This window comes from Parasteatoda tepidariorum, chromosome 4 (genome assembly GCF_043381705.1).
Source record: "Parasteatoda tepidariorum isolate YZ-2023 chromosome 4, CAS_Ptep_4.0, whole genome shotgun sequence".
Classification (NCBI taxonomy): domain Eukaryota; kingdom Metazoa; phylum Arthropoda; class Arachnida; order Araneae; family Theridiidae; genus Parasteatoda; species Parasteatoda tepidariorum.
The window spans coordinates 100,584,032-100,594,681 of record NC_092207.1 but is presented as its reverse complement, the minus strand read 5'-3'; the positions used below and the strand labels follow the sequence as shown (position 1 = coordinate 100,594,681).

Genomic DNA, 10,650 nt, shown 5'->3' with positions numbered 1-10,650 from the left:
ATTATTTTTTGTTGTGGAAGAAACTGACTCTTAGCTCATTTTAAATGCGTTCAGATTTATTGGCATGAATAATAAAAAAAATAGAACTAATTGACAAGATCAAAATAATATTAAATAATCAAGTTCTGGCAATTTCAAGGATAATGTTTTTATTGTGACAGTAAAGTAAATGAAAAAATACAAATGAAGAAAAGTGTGAACAATTTTAACAAAAGCTTTCCTCCGTAAAATCAGAAAATAATAAATAAAAAATATGTATGTAATTAAAAATAATGAGAAATTTTTCATAGGAAAAATATTGAAATGAGTCAACTTTCATTTTTTAAAAGAAATTACCTAATACAGAAGCAATAAAACAAAAAGCAGTGCAACAATTAAAAAAAATATTTTCTTTAAGATTGTATCAAATGTTCAGTTTGATGGCTTTCAGGGCCAAATAAGGTAGAAATATATATAAATATTAAATTGCGTTTGATAAACTAACATAAAAAAATAATTAAAAAAAAAAAGATGAAAAATTGGGGTCGTGGATACTTATTGCTCTTAAAAAGATATTTTGCATTTCGACTGTTTACAATCTGTATCATTGAAATAATTATTTTAAAATAATTTTCAATAAAAAACTAGCCAAATAAAATTATTCCACTTTATCATATTTGTCAAAACAACTTATCTCTAAAATTGAAATTAAAGCTTAATAAAGAAAGGTGAAAACATTAACTTTAAGCATTAAGAAGATTCACAGCTGTGATAGATGTATATGGTTGGATGTTATGAAACAAACAGTTGTCAAAAAACCGATTTACAATGTTTTTACACATTTTTTAATGTCTTATTAGACCTCTTGTGTAAAACTTTTGCCATTATATGGATTGATATTTATGTTTAGCTACTTAATTTTAAGATAACATTTCATTAAAAATCATTACATGGTTTATCATGAAACTATCACTATTTTTTTTAAATGAAATTTTACATATAACTAATATTTAAAATGATAACTTTTTTGAAACATCCTTTCGGAGTTCATAATAAGGAATTTTTCAAATTTACTTACTAGCATTGTAACATAAAAAAGGATAAAGAATTCTCTGCTGACAAAGATAATCAGTAATTTATCATTTTTGAGAATTCTGACATTTGACCCTAAAATGAATGATTACGGTATCAATGAAATGGTATATTTTTACAATATATATTTCATGTTATATCTTTGATAATATAACAGAATTATTCACAATATAATTTAGGTTTTCTTCCAAAAATACAAAAATTTACATATCTCTTGAAATAACAATTTCTTTTCTCAGTAATAAACTCAACATATTCGATAAAGAATGAATTATAGTTTTATATGATAAATGGAATGTGTAAAGCAAATAAGCAAAAAAATACAAATGAAATATTTAGCTGCAATGTGGATATAGAAGCATGATTCAAATGTTTTGAAAGATTTGGAAGTCAAATTTGATCACCACCTCACCCGTTTCTACTTCATACAGAGTGAGTTTTCGCACAACTGGCTCGTGAGTCTGTCTGGTCTCTCGACAGATATCGGATACTTTTATTTCTGTTCTCCCAAGAAATTCTGAAATAAAATGTGAATTAAATGATTAATACCATTCTAGACCTCACCTAGTTACTTTTTGAAAAGACATTCTTTTTACGCCTGGAGGCTTTTCCCAGTACCTTGTTTTTTAGATACAAAAACATGAGAAAAATCAGTATGTTCTGCTATGAACTATACAGAGGAATCCCGACTTTATGTTTTCTGTTGGACTAGCGTTGAATAATGCGCAATAGCGTAAAAAAAATATAGAATGTTTTTCAAAAATTCACACTTACGACATGTACTACTTGAAAAAAGTGTAATCTTTACATTGCTTTTAGATATGATTTCAACAATATTCATTATTGATTGCGAATTTTAAAGCTTTCAAACTCTTGATCAGTAGAAGGTATATCCCCGGACATTTTTTGCTCATTTTAACTATTTTCATCACTATCAACGGGAGCAGGCCTTAAATCAGGTATTGAAAAATTATGGGCTTTTTTGCAACACAATTTTATTTAGAAGGGTCAATATTCCTGTTGGCTACCAAGACGCAATCAACCCCAAGAAGCTTTATTAAACCCATTTGTAATGCATTTTAGTCGACACTGCCCAACGCTGTAGAAATCAAATTCAGAGAACATTTATTTTTGCTTTAGAACCATCATGTAGGTCACTGGAATCAAGAAAACGAAATGATTACCATACCAGTTGTTTTTTTAAATGATTAGATAATTCCAAGATTCAAATGCTGAAGTTTGCTGGAAAAAATTCCATTCTCAAATTTTACAATTTAAGCTTATACTTCCTTCCCTCGCTTTGTTCATTTCTGATATCAATTGAAGAGTTCCTTTGCATTCTCTTTCATAGAAAGAATGTTAGAAAAACCTCTTTCATAATAATGTGCGAAATTTGTAGATAATTTAACATGGAATCAGGATAATTTTTACTGACCAGCAGTAGGAAATGGGAAAATGTAAGAAACAGATAATGTCACTGTATACTAAAAACTAATTTTTATTTTTTACCAGAAGCTTAAATATTGCCGGGTAAAAGACAACAGTAATACAAGTTATTATAAAAAAGTAAGTAATAAATAAAATCATATGGATGGTTGACTGAATGTAAACAATAACAAGCTTTCTAAAACTGAAAGAAATTTAGAAAACATTTGGAGTATCCCTCCGCTTATGTTGTGCTTATGAGGTGAAGTGTGAATAGGCTAAATATTCTAGAAAGTTTTATGAGTGTGATTTGTGTTTAAATTACCTCCTGTAATTTATAAATTCGAACTGGTTGTGAGTTGAAAACAAACTTATGAAAATTAATATCAGAATATAAACAAAGTGCTAGGTTTGTCTATTATTTGGTTATATTTGTGCAAAATATCGTTGTTATTATCAAAATTTGTTGTTTTCTGGGTAGCAACTTGCAGTAAAAAACATGCTTGGGGAGTCTTCCAAATCCATTTATTGTTTACTTCATTAAAATAACATGTTATATTGTAAACACTGCAAGTATAATAATATTGGATGGCACGCTTTTACTAGCTTGCTGAAGGCAGTGATCATCAGTCCAATTACAGTGGTAGGTTAAGGCATTGTAGTATTAAGCATACTTTTGGCTGTTACATATACACTTCAATTTGAATATCTAGTAGGGATAATTATCTCAGAGTACGTTTAGGAAAAAATGATTCATTAAGTAAATATTAAACTGAATGTACTCACACTCAAAATTTAATGAAAAGTAGTCCTTTAATGATCAAAAAATTTCTTCTCTTCAAATCGAGAATTTCTGTTAAGATTGATATTCAACGGTTGGGACTGGGAGGCACAAAAAGGGCTCCCGATCCTATCGCCAATGATTTTAAATATAAAGTGAATGAATTGTTCCCAACGGACAGTTAGGAACATGGGAAGAGATCCATGGTTGGTGATTTATCAAAAGATAACATAGTAAAATATAAAGCCCCATAATCAATATTAAATTTGAAAATAATTCGGCGTAAGCGAATCGCCAAAAAGACTGTGAGAATTAGTATAACCCTGTAACTAACGTCTTTGTGATAAGAAATAAGGAGTTATAAATAGATTTTTGTTTTCGATTTAATCGAGACAGTGAATTAATGATTCTTACATTAAAATTGAAATAAAAAGTTAGCCGTTACATTGTTTGTGAAGAAAAAGATAAAAAATATTTTATATTCACTTTTTATAAATTGTAATAAAAATTAAATAATTGGTTTAATTTAATTAAAATTCGGTTAAGATTATAAAAAAAAAATAAGTTAAAGAAATTTTAAAAGCTTGGAAAAATGTAAAGCCTATTGTAGCATCACAAAGGTTTAGTGTAAAAATCAATCGGAAGTCTTAGGGCGAATTTTAATCTGTGCGTACGGTTCACTAAGACAGAAACAATAATAATTAAAATTATTTTTGAAACAAATGATGAAAGAACAGCAAAAATATGCTCACCATTTGGAGAAAACAAATCTCTATCGAATACGGATATGCAGAGGACATCTTCATTAAGATTCTTCACAAGAAACTGCATGGATGCATTCCACCTGGGATTTAATGTGTTTGGTATAACTTTTGTTTTCTGTTCCTGAGATCCCATGCTCACTTCACAATAAGGATTGCTTTGACCTTTGAAAAAGAACAGTATTTTATACTAATGATCGGATTTTCACTTGCCAGGTATCGATCTTAATGGTTCATGGGAGTGGTCTAAAATATGCTAATTAGTTAGTATAAGGGATGATATTTGAAGTTATGAAATTAGATACAGAAATGTACTTTCTCTGAATAAACATATCTGACCTCTACAATATGAGGAACAGCGAGTCATGGTGGATCAAGGGATAGAACGCTCACCTTTCAATGAGGTGAACCGGGTACGAATCTCGATGGCAGGTCGATACGATTTCGGTTCCTGGCTCGCACCGACCATAGTGCTGACGTAAAATATCCTCAGTGGTAGACGGGGGTAAAGAGTCCCATTGCCGTTATGATAACCGTGGGAGGTTTTCCTCTGCATATAACGCAAATGCGATATAGTTTCATCAAAAAAGTCCTCCCTGAAAGCAAATTTCTCCCAATATTTAATCCAGGAGTTCCCTAGTCTTCTGGATTGGGTTCAAAATTACAAGGCTAAGGAGTTGAACATAAGTTGTCATAAGCCCAAAATTGGGTCGGCTGTTCAACAAAAGTTATAAAATAAAGAAAAAAATATGAGGAACAGCGGCAATCTCGGAAATAAGATACCAATAGTTTGATCGAGATAACGGTCGAAAGTTTGGATCCCTTAACGCTATATTGACCTTTTGCGTATTTCTACATATCTCGAGAACTTTTTAAGCGAATTTAAAATTTTTGCACACAATTATAACATTTATTTATCCGAAGATAATTCAGTGCAAAAAAAAATTTTTTTAGTAATTATTTATTATAATTGTAATGTATACAAATTTTACATAAATTTAAAGTATGTAATTTTATAAGAAAAAATACAATATTTGTACAAAATCGGTCAAAAGAATTCTGAGAAATTGAATCTTAAATAGCTGATTTTTAAATAAAAAGTAATTAATAATTATTATTTTTTTCCATGGAATTATCTTTAGATAAACGATTGTTTTAATTGTGAGCAAAATCTTTTCAATTCACTTAAGAATGTCTTCAAATATACCAAATTATGCAAAAAGAAAAACTAACATTAAGGGGACCAAACTTTTGATTGCTCTCCTAACCTAACTATTGGGATCCTATTTCGCAGATTGCAGCTACGCTTTATATTGTGGGAGTCAAAAATCTGAACTCGTTGAAAAAAGGTATGTTTACTCAGAGAAAATACGTTTTTGTGTCTGATTTCATAACTTAAAATATCATCTGCGCAAATTAATTTGCAAATTTGAAATTCCACCTTTAAGATTGAGTCTTAGTACATGAAGATTCAATGATTTAGATCAAAAGTCATTCAGGGTGTTTTTTTTTGTGATCAAGATGCATAGAATTATAGTTCATGAATTCAGATATGAATTAATGTATGTACCATCAATTAATTAGCCAAATTAAATTAATGCGTAATTTGACTAAAATTATATTTTAAGATTGATAACTTACAAATCTATTAATCATTCAATGAATTTCATTATCCTTATTACAAATTAAAAAACTTAACTTAGGCTAAGCAAAATTGTCATCAAATTTATAAAAACATATTATATTTTATTTGCATCATACGTTTAAAGTAAATTCAAATAATTTATAATTTGCAATACAAGGCCATTCAGTTATTAATTATAAAATTTAAGCAAATATATTACTAATTTGTCAGAATATTATTACAATTGCTCTAATTGTTTAAAATGCAATATATATATTATTGAGGTGGGATGAACACCATTTATCTAATACTTAACACTTTAAATACTTAAATTTGAATAACAAACATAATATAGCGTCTAATTATTAAAGGGGATGAGCACACTGATACAAACGTTACATAAATATTATACATAGAATAAAATTTGCAATTTGATATTTAAAAATTTGTAAAAAATGAGTTGCCGATTTTCAACATATTCCATCGTTTGTGCAGAATCATCTCACACATTGATTCCATCAGATGCTATAAGTAAATGTCTGGTTTATTACTCATTATTTTGTCAATTTTGCTGTAGACAATGAAGCTATGTAATTATTGTTATGGGTAATTACAATTGCCAAAAGGGCAAATAATTACCCTGTTAAAAGTTGACTTATCTGAAAAGGAAATAGTTAACATGTCAATAAATGTAACATTTCGGGAAAAATCTGTTCAAAAAAACAACGTGTTATTTGAAGAATGTTATAAACCTGTAAGGAAACTGAATTGGAATGACTCACCATTTGAGCAAGCTTTCAAGTTTATGCCTTCCACAACTACCACTAAAAGACGACCCACTCCCTGGATTGCTTGAGATCTCACTGTAAGAGTTTATTTATTAAACAATATATATAATTCATTCAGTTTGGATAATTCAAACAGATATATATCACCTTACATGTTTTTTGATGGTTCAAATTTTTCTTTTCAATTTCACAAAAGTTATTAGCTGCAGATTCAATTTTTTTAATCCAAAGAGTTCTATAATATGAATAAGAAATAATGTTATAATTTTTTTAAATTAAAATTTTAAAACCTTCAAACAAATTTACAACATATCAAATATTTCTGAATTTTTATGTTTTTATTCTAAATTTTATTATATGTCCTTTAAAAATATTTCATTAATGATGTATTAAATTGCTTAAGAATGAGTGTTTAAAGTGGAAGTCATGAAACATATTTGAAATGAGATTGAATAAAGAAAATATAAATAACAATAGGATAGGTTAATGGAATTGTGAATAAAATGAATAGATAAACTTTTCTTTTTGAAGATAAAATAAATTCCAAATGATTGTAAAATAAAGTTCTAAAAAAATTAGCATGCTACATTTAATGCATTCAGTAATCAGGTATAAAATATACAGAAATAATTCACACAACACACTTCACAAAACCAATAACTGAAATATATTTATCATTTACCTATCAATAGTGTTCGAAGCTCTGAAATGTATACGATCTGTAATACATTCAGAGTAGCATACAAAGAATGTAGAATCATCTTGATTATTATCTGAATCTGTAGCTTTAACTGTGACATGATTTAAGAACAACGGCTGCAAACACAATAAAAATAAACAAAACATTAACAATCATTCATTCAATAAAATTATATAAATTTAAATAAAATTTCTTAAAACATATAAAATCTTTTCTAAAATTAAGAAATGTTTTAATAACTGTTAAATCATAGTATTTAAAAAAATACAATAGAGTACAAAATGACTATTACTAAGAATGAAACAAAAAAGAAACCAGTTTTTAAAATGTTTTAATTAAAAAACTATGTTCAATAGCGTGAAAATTGGATTGCACAATTCCTTTAGTTCCAAAGAATATAAGTGGATAAATGAAATTTTTTTATCCCTATCCAATGTCAGGCGATTGCAATATCAGCAGCCGAGAGCAAACTGGCGGTCCAATAAAAATTTTGTATTTTAAGTATTAAAGTTGACAGAAGTTAAAGCCATAAAAGAAAATGTATTTCTGTTCATCAGATAAAAAGTTTTTGAAAATAAATGGAGGAAAATAAAACAGCAGAAAAAATTCAAATATATTTATGTAACTTTATTTCTTTTTGTTAAGAAGCTTAAAGCATAATTCTAAAATTTCTGAAAACGGAAAGTTTTGTACTTTTCAGTTAGTCAGGGGTATGAAAAATATAACTATTTTTTGTAATTGAACACAAAACAAAATGGCCATCACCATCTGTTGCGAGTTCATTTATAAAAAGTTAAATAAATTCCTTCCTTCTATTGTATGGTATGGGGGTCATGGAAGTTAAGACTTCACAATTTTGTGACTAATGGTATGCTTGTTGGTGAACATTGCACACAATCCACCTTTTCTACTCAGGTAAGCTAGTACTTATTGATCTTAAGCTGGGCGGGTTTGAAGTCACCATTGAGGGTCAAACCTCAGTCTTTAACCACTAATCAACGGTTTATTGATAAAAAAGCTAAGTAAACCAAACGTGTTTTTGAGGTTTAAAATTGTGTACACGTATAAAGGTAATTTAATTTGAACAGTATATAGTATAAATAGATATATATATATATATATATTTTAATACAGGTAAAATATAATAACTAAATATTTAAAATAAATAAAATAACTACCTGTTTATACATTTTATATAACGAATTCATTGCCTTTTCTGATGTAAAAACATTCGTAATTTTTCCCAGTTCTTTAAAAGGCTGAGTTAAAAGCAAAAAATCATTGAATAGAAAAGCCATCAATTCTTTATTGCTCTTGGCCTAAATAAAAAGATACTTAATTAACCTACTTACAGCAGATATTAAATTTTTATAGGACTTAAAATTGAATATTTAACTTACTTTATATAGTATACCAACATGTAAGAGCTTTCTGGGACCCAAACTATTCGTTAAGGAGTTGAAGGTTATTTGCTAAATAAAAAATATTAAAAAATATCAAAAGCAGAATGAATAGTTTATTTAATACAATTTATTATAAATATAATTGTATAAGAAATATTGATTAGTTATTCTAAATATAAAGTTGAAATTTTTTACGAATTTAAAATATTGACATTGTTGAGTAACGAATTAAATAATTGTAGCAATTAGGTTACTAACAGATGACATGTATTTTCTCTAGTGCTTATTGAACTATTCATTCTTATTAACAAATGATTAGAGCATTTAATCTTAAAAGTAAAGTAGTTTCAAGTACTATTTTGAATTATTTCTGCTTTACACAACTGCATTAACATTTTAAAGTTCACACTAATCACGTGGCATTAAAAGGAGATTTTTGTATAGAAATATTATCAAAACAGTTTTCTTTTAAACAATTAGATCATGTAAAGTTTAATGCATACAATTTTACATAATCTAACATAATGTAAAAGATAATGAATAAAAACCAAGCAAGAAAAGGGTTTCTACTTATTTCATGAGCACAGTTTATTTATTTATTAAGTAATTAATTTATACAAATGAACATTTTTTTTGTTTCACTTTGTACATTGAAATGTACTTTACCGAACTTTATTAGTAAATTTAAATTTCAAAGTTATAAATAGTGTTAGAACATTTTCAAAGATTTTTGACACTTAAGTTTTAAAAAGACTTGTGGCATTGAAATTTAAACTTTTGCAACTAAATAGAATAGAAAACTTTTCAACTAATAATATAAAAAAAAAAATATTTAAATTCATTATTTCACAACAAAAACATTCATATAATCCTTCAATAGAGTACTAGGTTCAATAAAGGGCACATTCCAAAAAATAAAATGAATAAAAAATATTCAAATACATTAATTAGTTACTTAATAACAAATGCATCTTTCAATAGAGTACTAAGTTTCAGGAGAAACTAGATTCAATACAGCAGATCTCAATAAATAAAATTAATCAAAAATGTATTCCATCAGTCAACTATCAAATACAGAATTATCACACCTTCATAAAACATGGAGAAAATAAAATCTTTTCTCTTTTAAAGGTGTCTTTAATTCATTTATGAATCATGGAAGATTTATGAATAAAACTGGTGTATACAAATATATTAAAATAATTCTTACCTCTGGCAAACCATCACACAGAACATGATTCTGTATCCATTCCAAACGATCTGAATTTTCCCTCTCCCTCACACCTTCATTCACTTGATTACACAACTGTTGAGCTTGATTTAAAGCTTCTTTTAAATGAGCATAATCAGGGTGACCTTCAGGTGTATATTCTATAATCTGAAAACAAATATATTTGAAAAAAAAATCATATTATTTAATAACAGAATGCCACAATAGCTTTTAATCTAATGTTTAAAAGACACTTAAACATTTTGAGGGTTAAGAATCTGAATTTGAAGGAAACAATCTGTTTATTCAGAGAAATTTATTTTTTTGCCTGTTTTTGTTATTTAACTATCTTTTGCGCAAATTAATTTGCATATTTAAGGACAAAATATTAAGAATGCATCATAGTATGTGACAATCCAATAAGTGAAAGAGTTCTGCTTTTTGTCGAGTGCACTGTACATAAAAAAAAGTTCACGCTAAGCTGAAAGATAATTTAACAACAGTTTAAGTCTTAGCTGTTAAAGCAACATTTATCTTTGCATAACGGTGAAAACATACTTTTACAGCAAGATGACAGAATTTTTTTTCACAATTAACTTCAAATAGATCTAAATGTAGTGAAAAACACAAATACTGAGAGTGCAGTATAATTCTGATGGTATTAAAAAGCACAAGTGAAAATGTTTAAATATTTTGTGCTTAATTCTTTGAAATTAAGTTAAATTTATAATCTAGTATAAATTAACATTTTAATTACAACATATAATGCATCTATAAACAATTGGCCATTTTCAATTCAATGAAATCCAGTATGCAATATTATAATATTATATTAACTAGAAATGTGTAAAATTAAATCTTACACAATTTTTTTATTGTTACTAAAA

The 10,650-nt window shown here is 27.3% G+C and overlaps 1 protein-coding gene across 3 annotated transcripts in view; it reads right to left on the bottom strand.

The window, feature by feature from the left end:
- Window positions 1-132: 132 nt before the first annotated feature.
- The window catches only part of LOC107450077 (dynamin associated protein 160), a 77,672-nt gene continuing 67,154 nt past the window's right edge, over window positions 133-10,650 (bottom strand). For all 3 annotated transcript variants that reach the window (XM_016065788.3, XM_043046257.2, XM_043046271.2), the window contains 8 exons: window positions 9,764-9,931; window positions 8,551-8,622; window positions 8,329-8,469; window positions 7,133-7,266; window positions 6,603-6,685; window positions 6,445-6,525; window positions 4,030-4,203; window positions 133-1,588 (listed from right to left, as the gene is read on the bottom strand). In XM_016065788.3, the coding sequence (XP_015921274.2) occupies window positions 1,437-1,588; window positions 4,030-4,203; window positions 6,445-6,525; window positions 6,603-6,685; window positions 7,133-7,266; window positions 8,329-8,469; window positions 8,551-8,622; window positions 9,764-9,931 (1,005 nt within the window). In that variant the 3' untranslated portion in view covers window positions 133-1,436. The remainder of the gene's footprint in view (window positions 1,589-4,029; window positions 4,204-6,444; window positions 6,526-6,602; window positions 6,686-7,132; window positions 7,267-8,328; window positions 8,470-8,550; window positions 8,623-9,763; window positions 9,932-10,650) is intronic.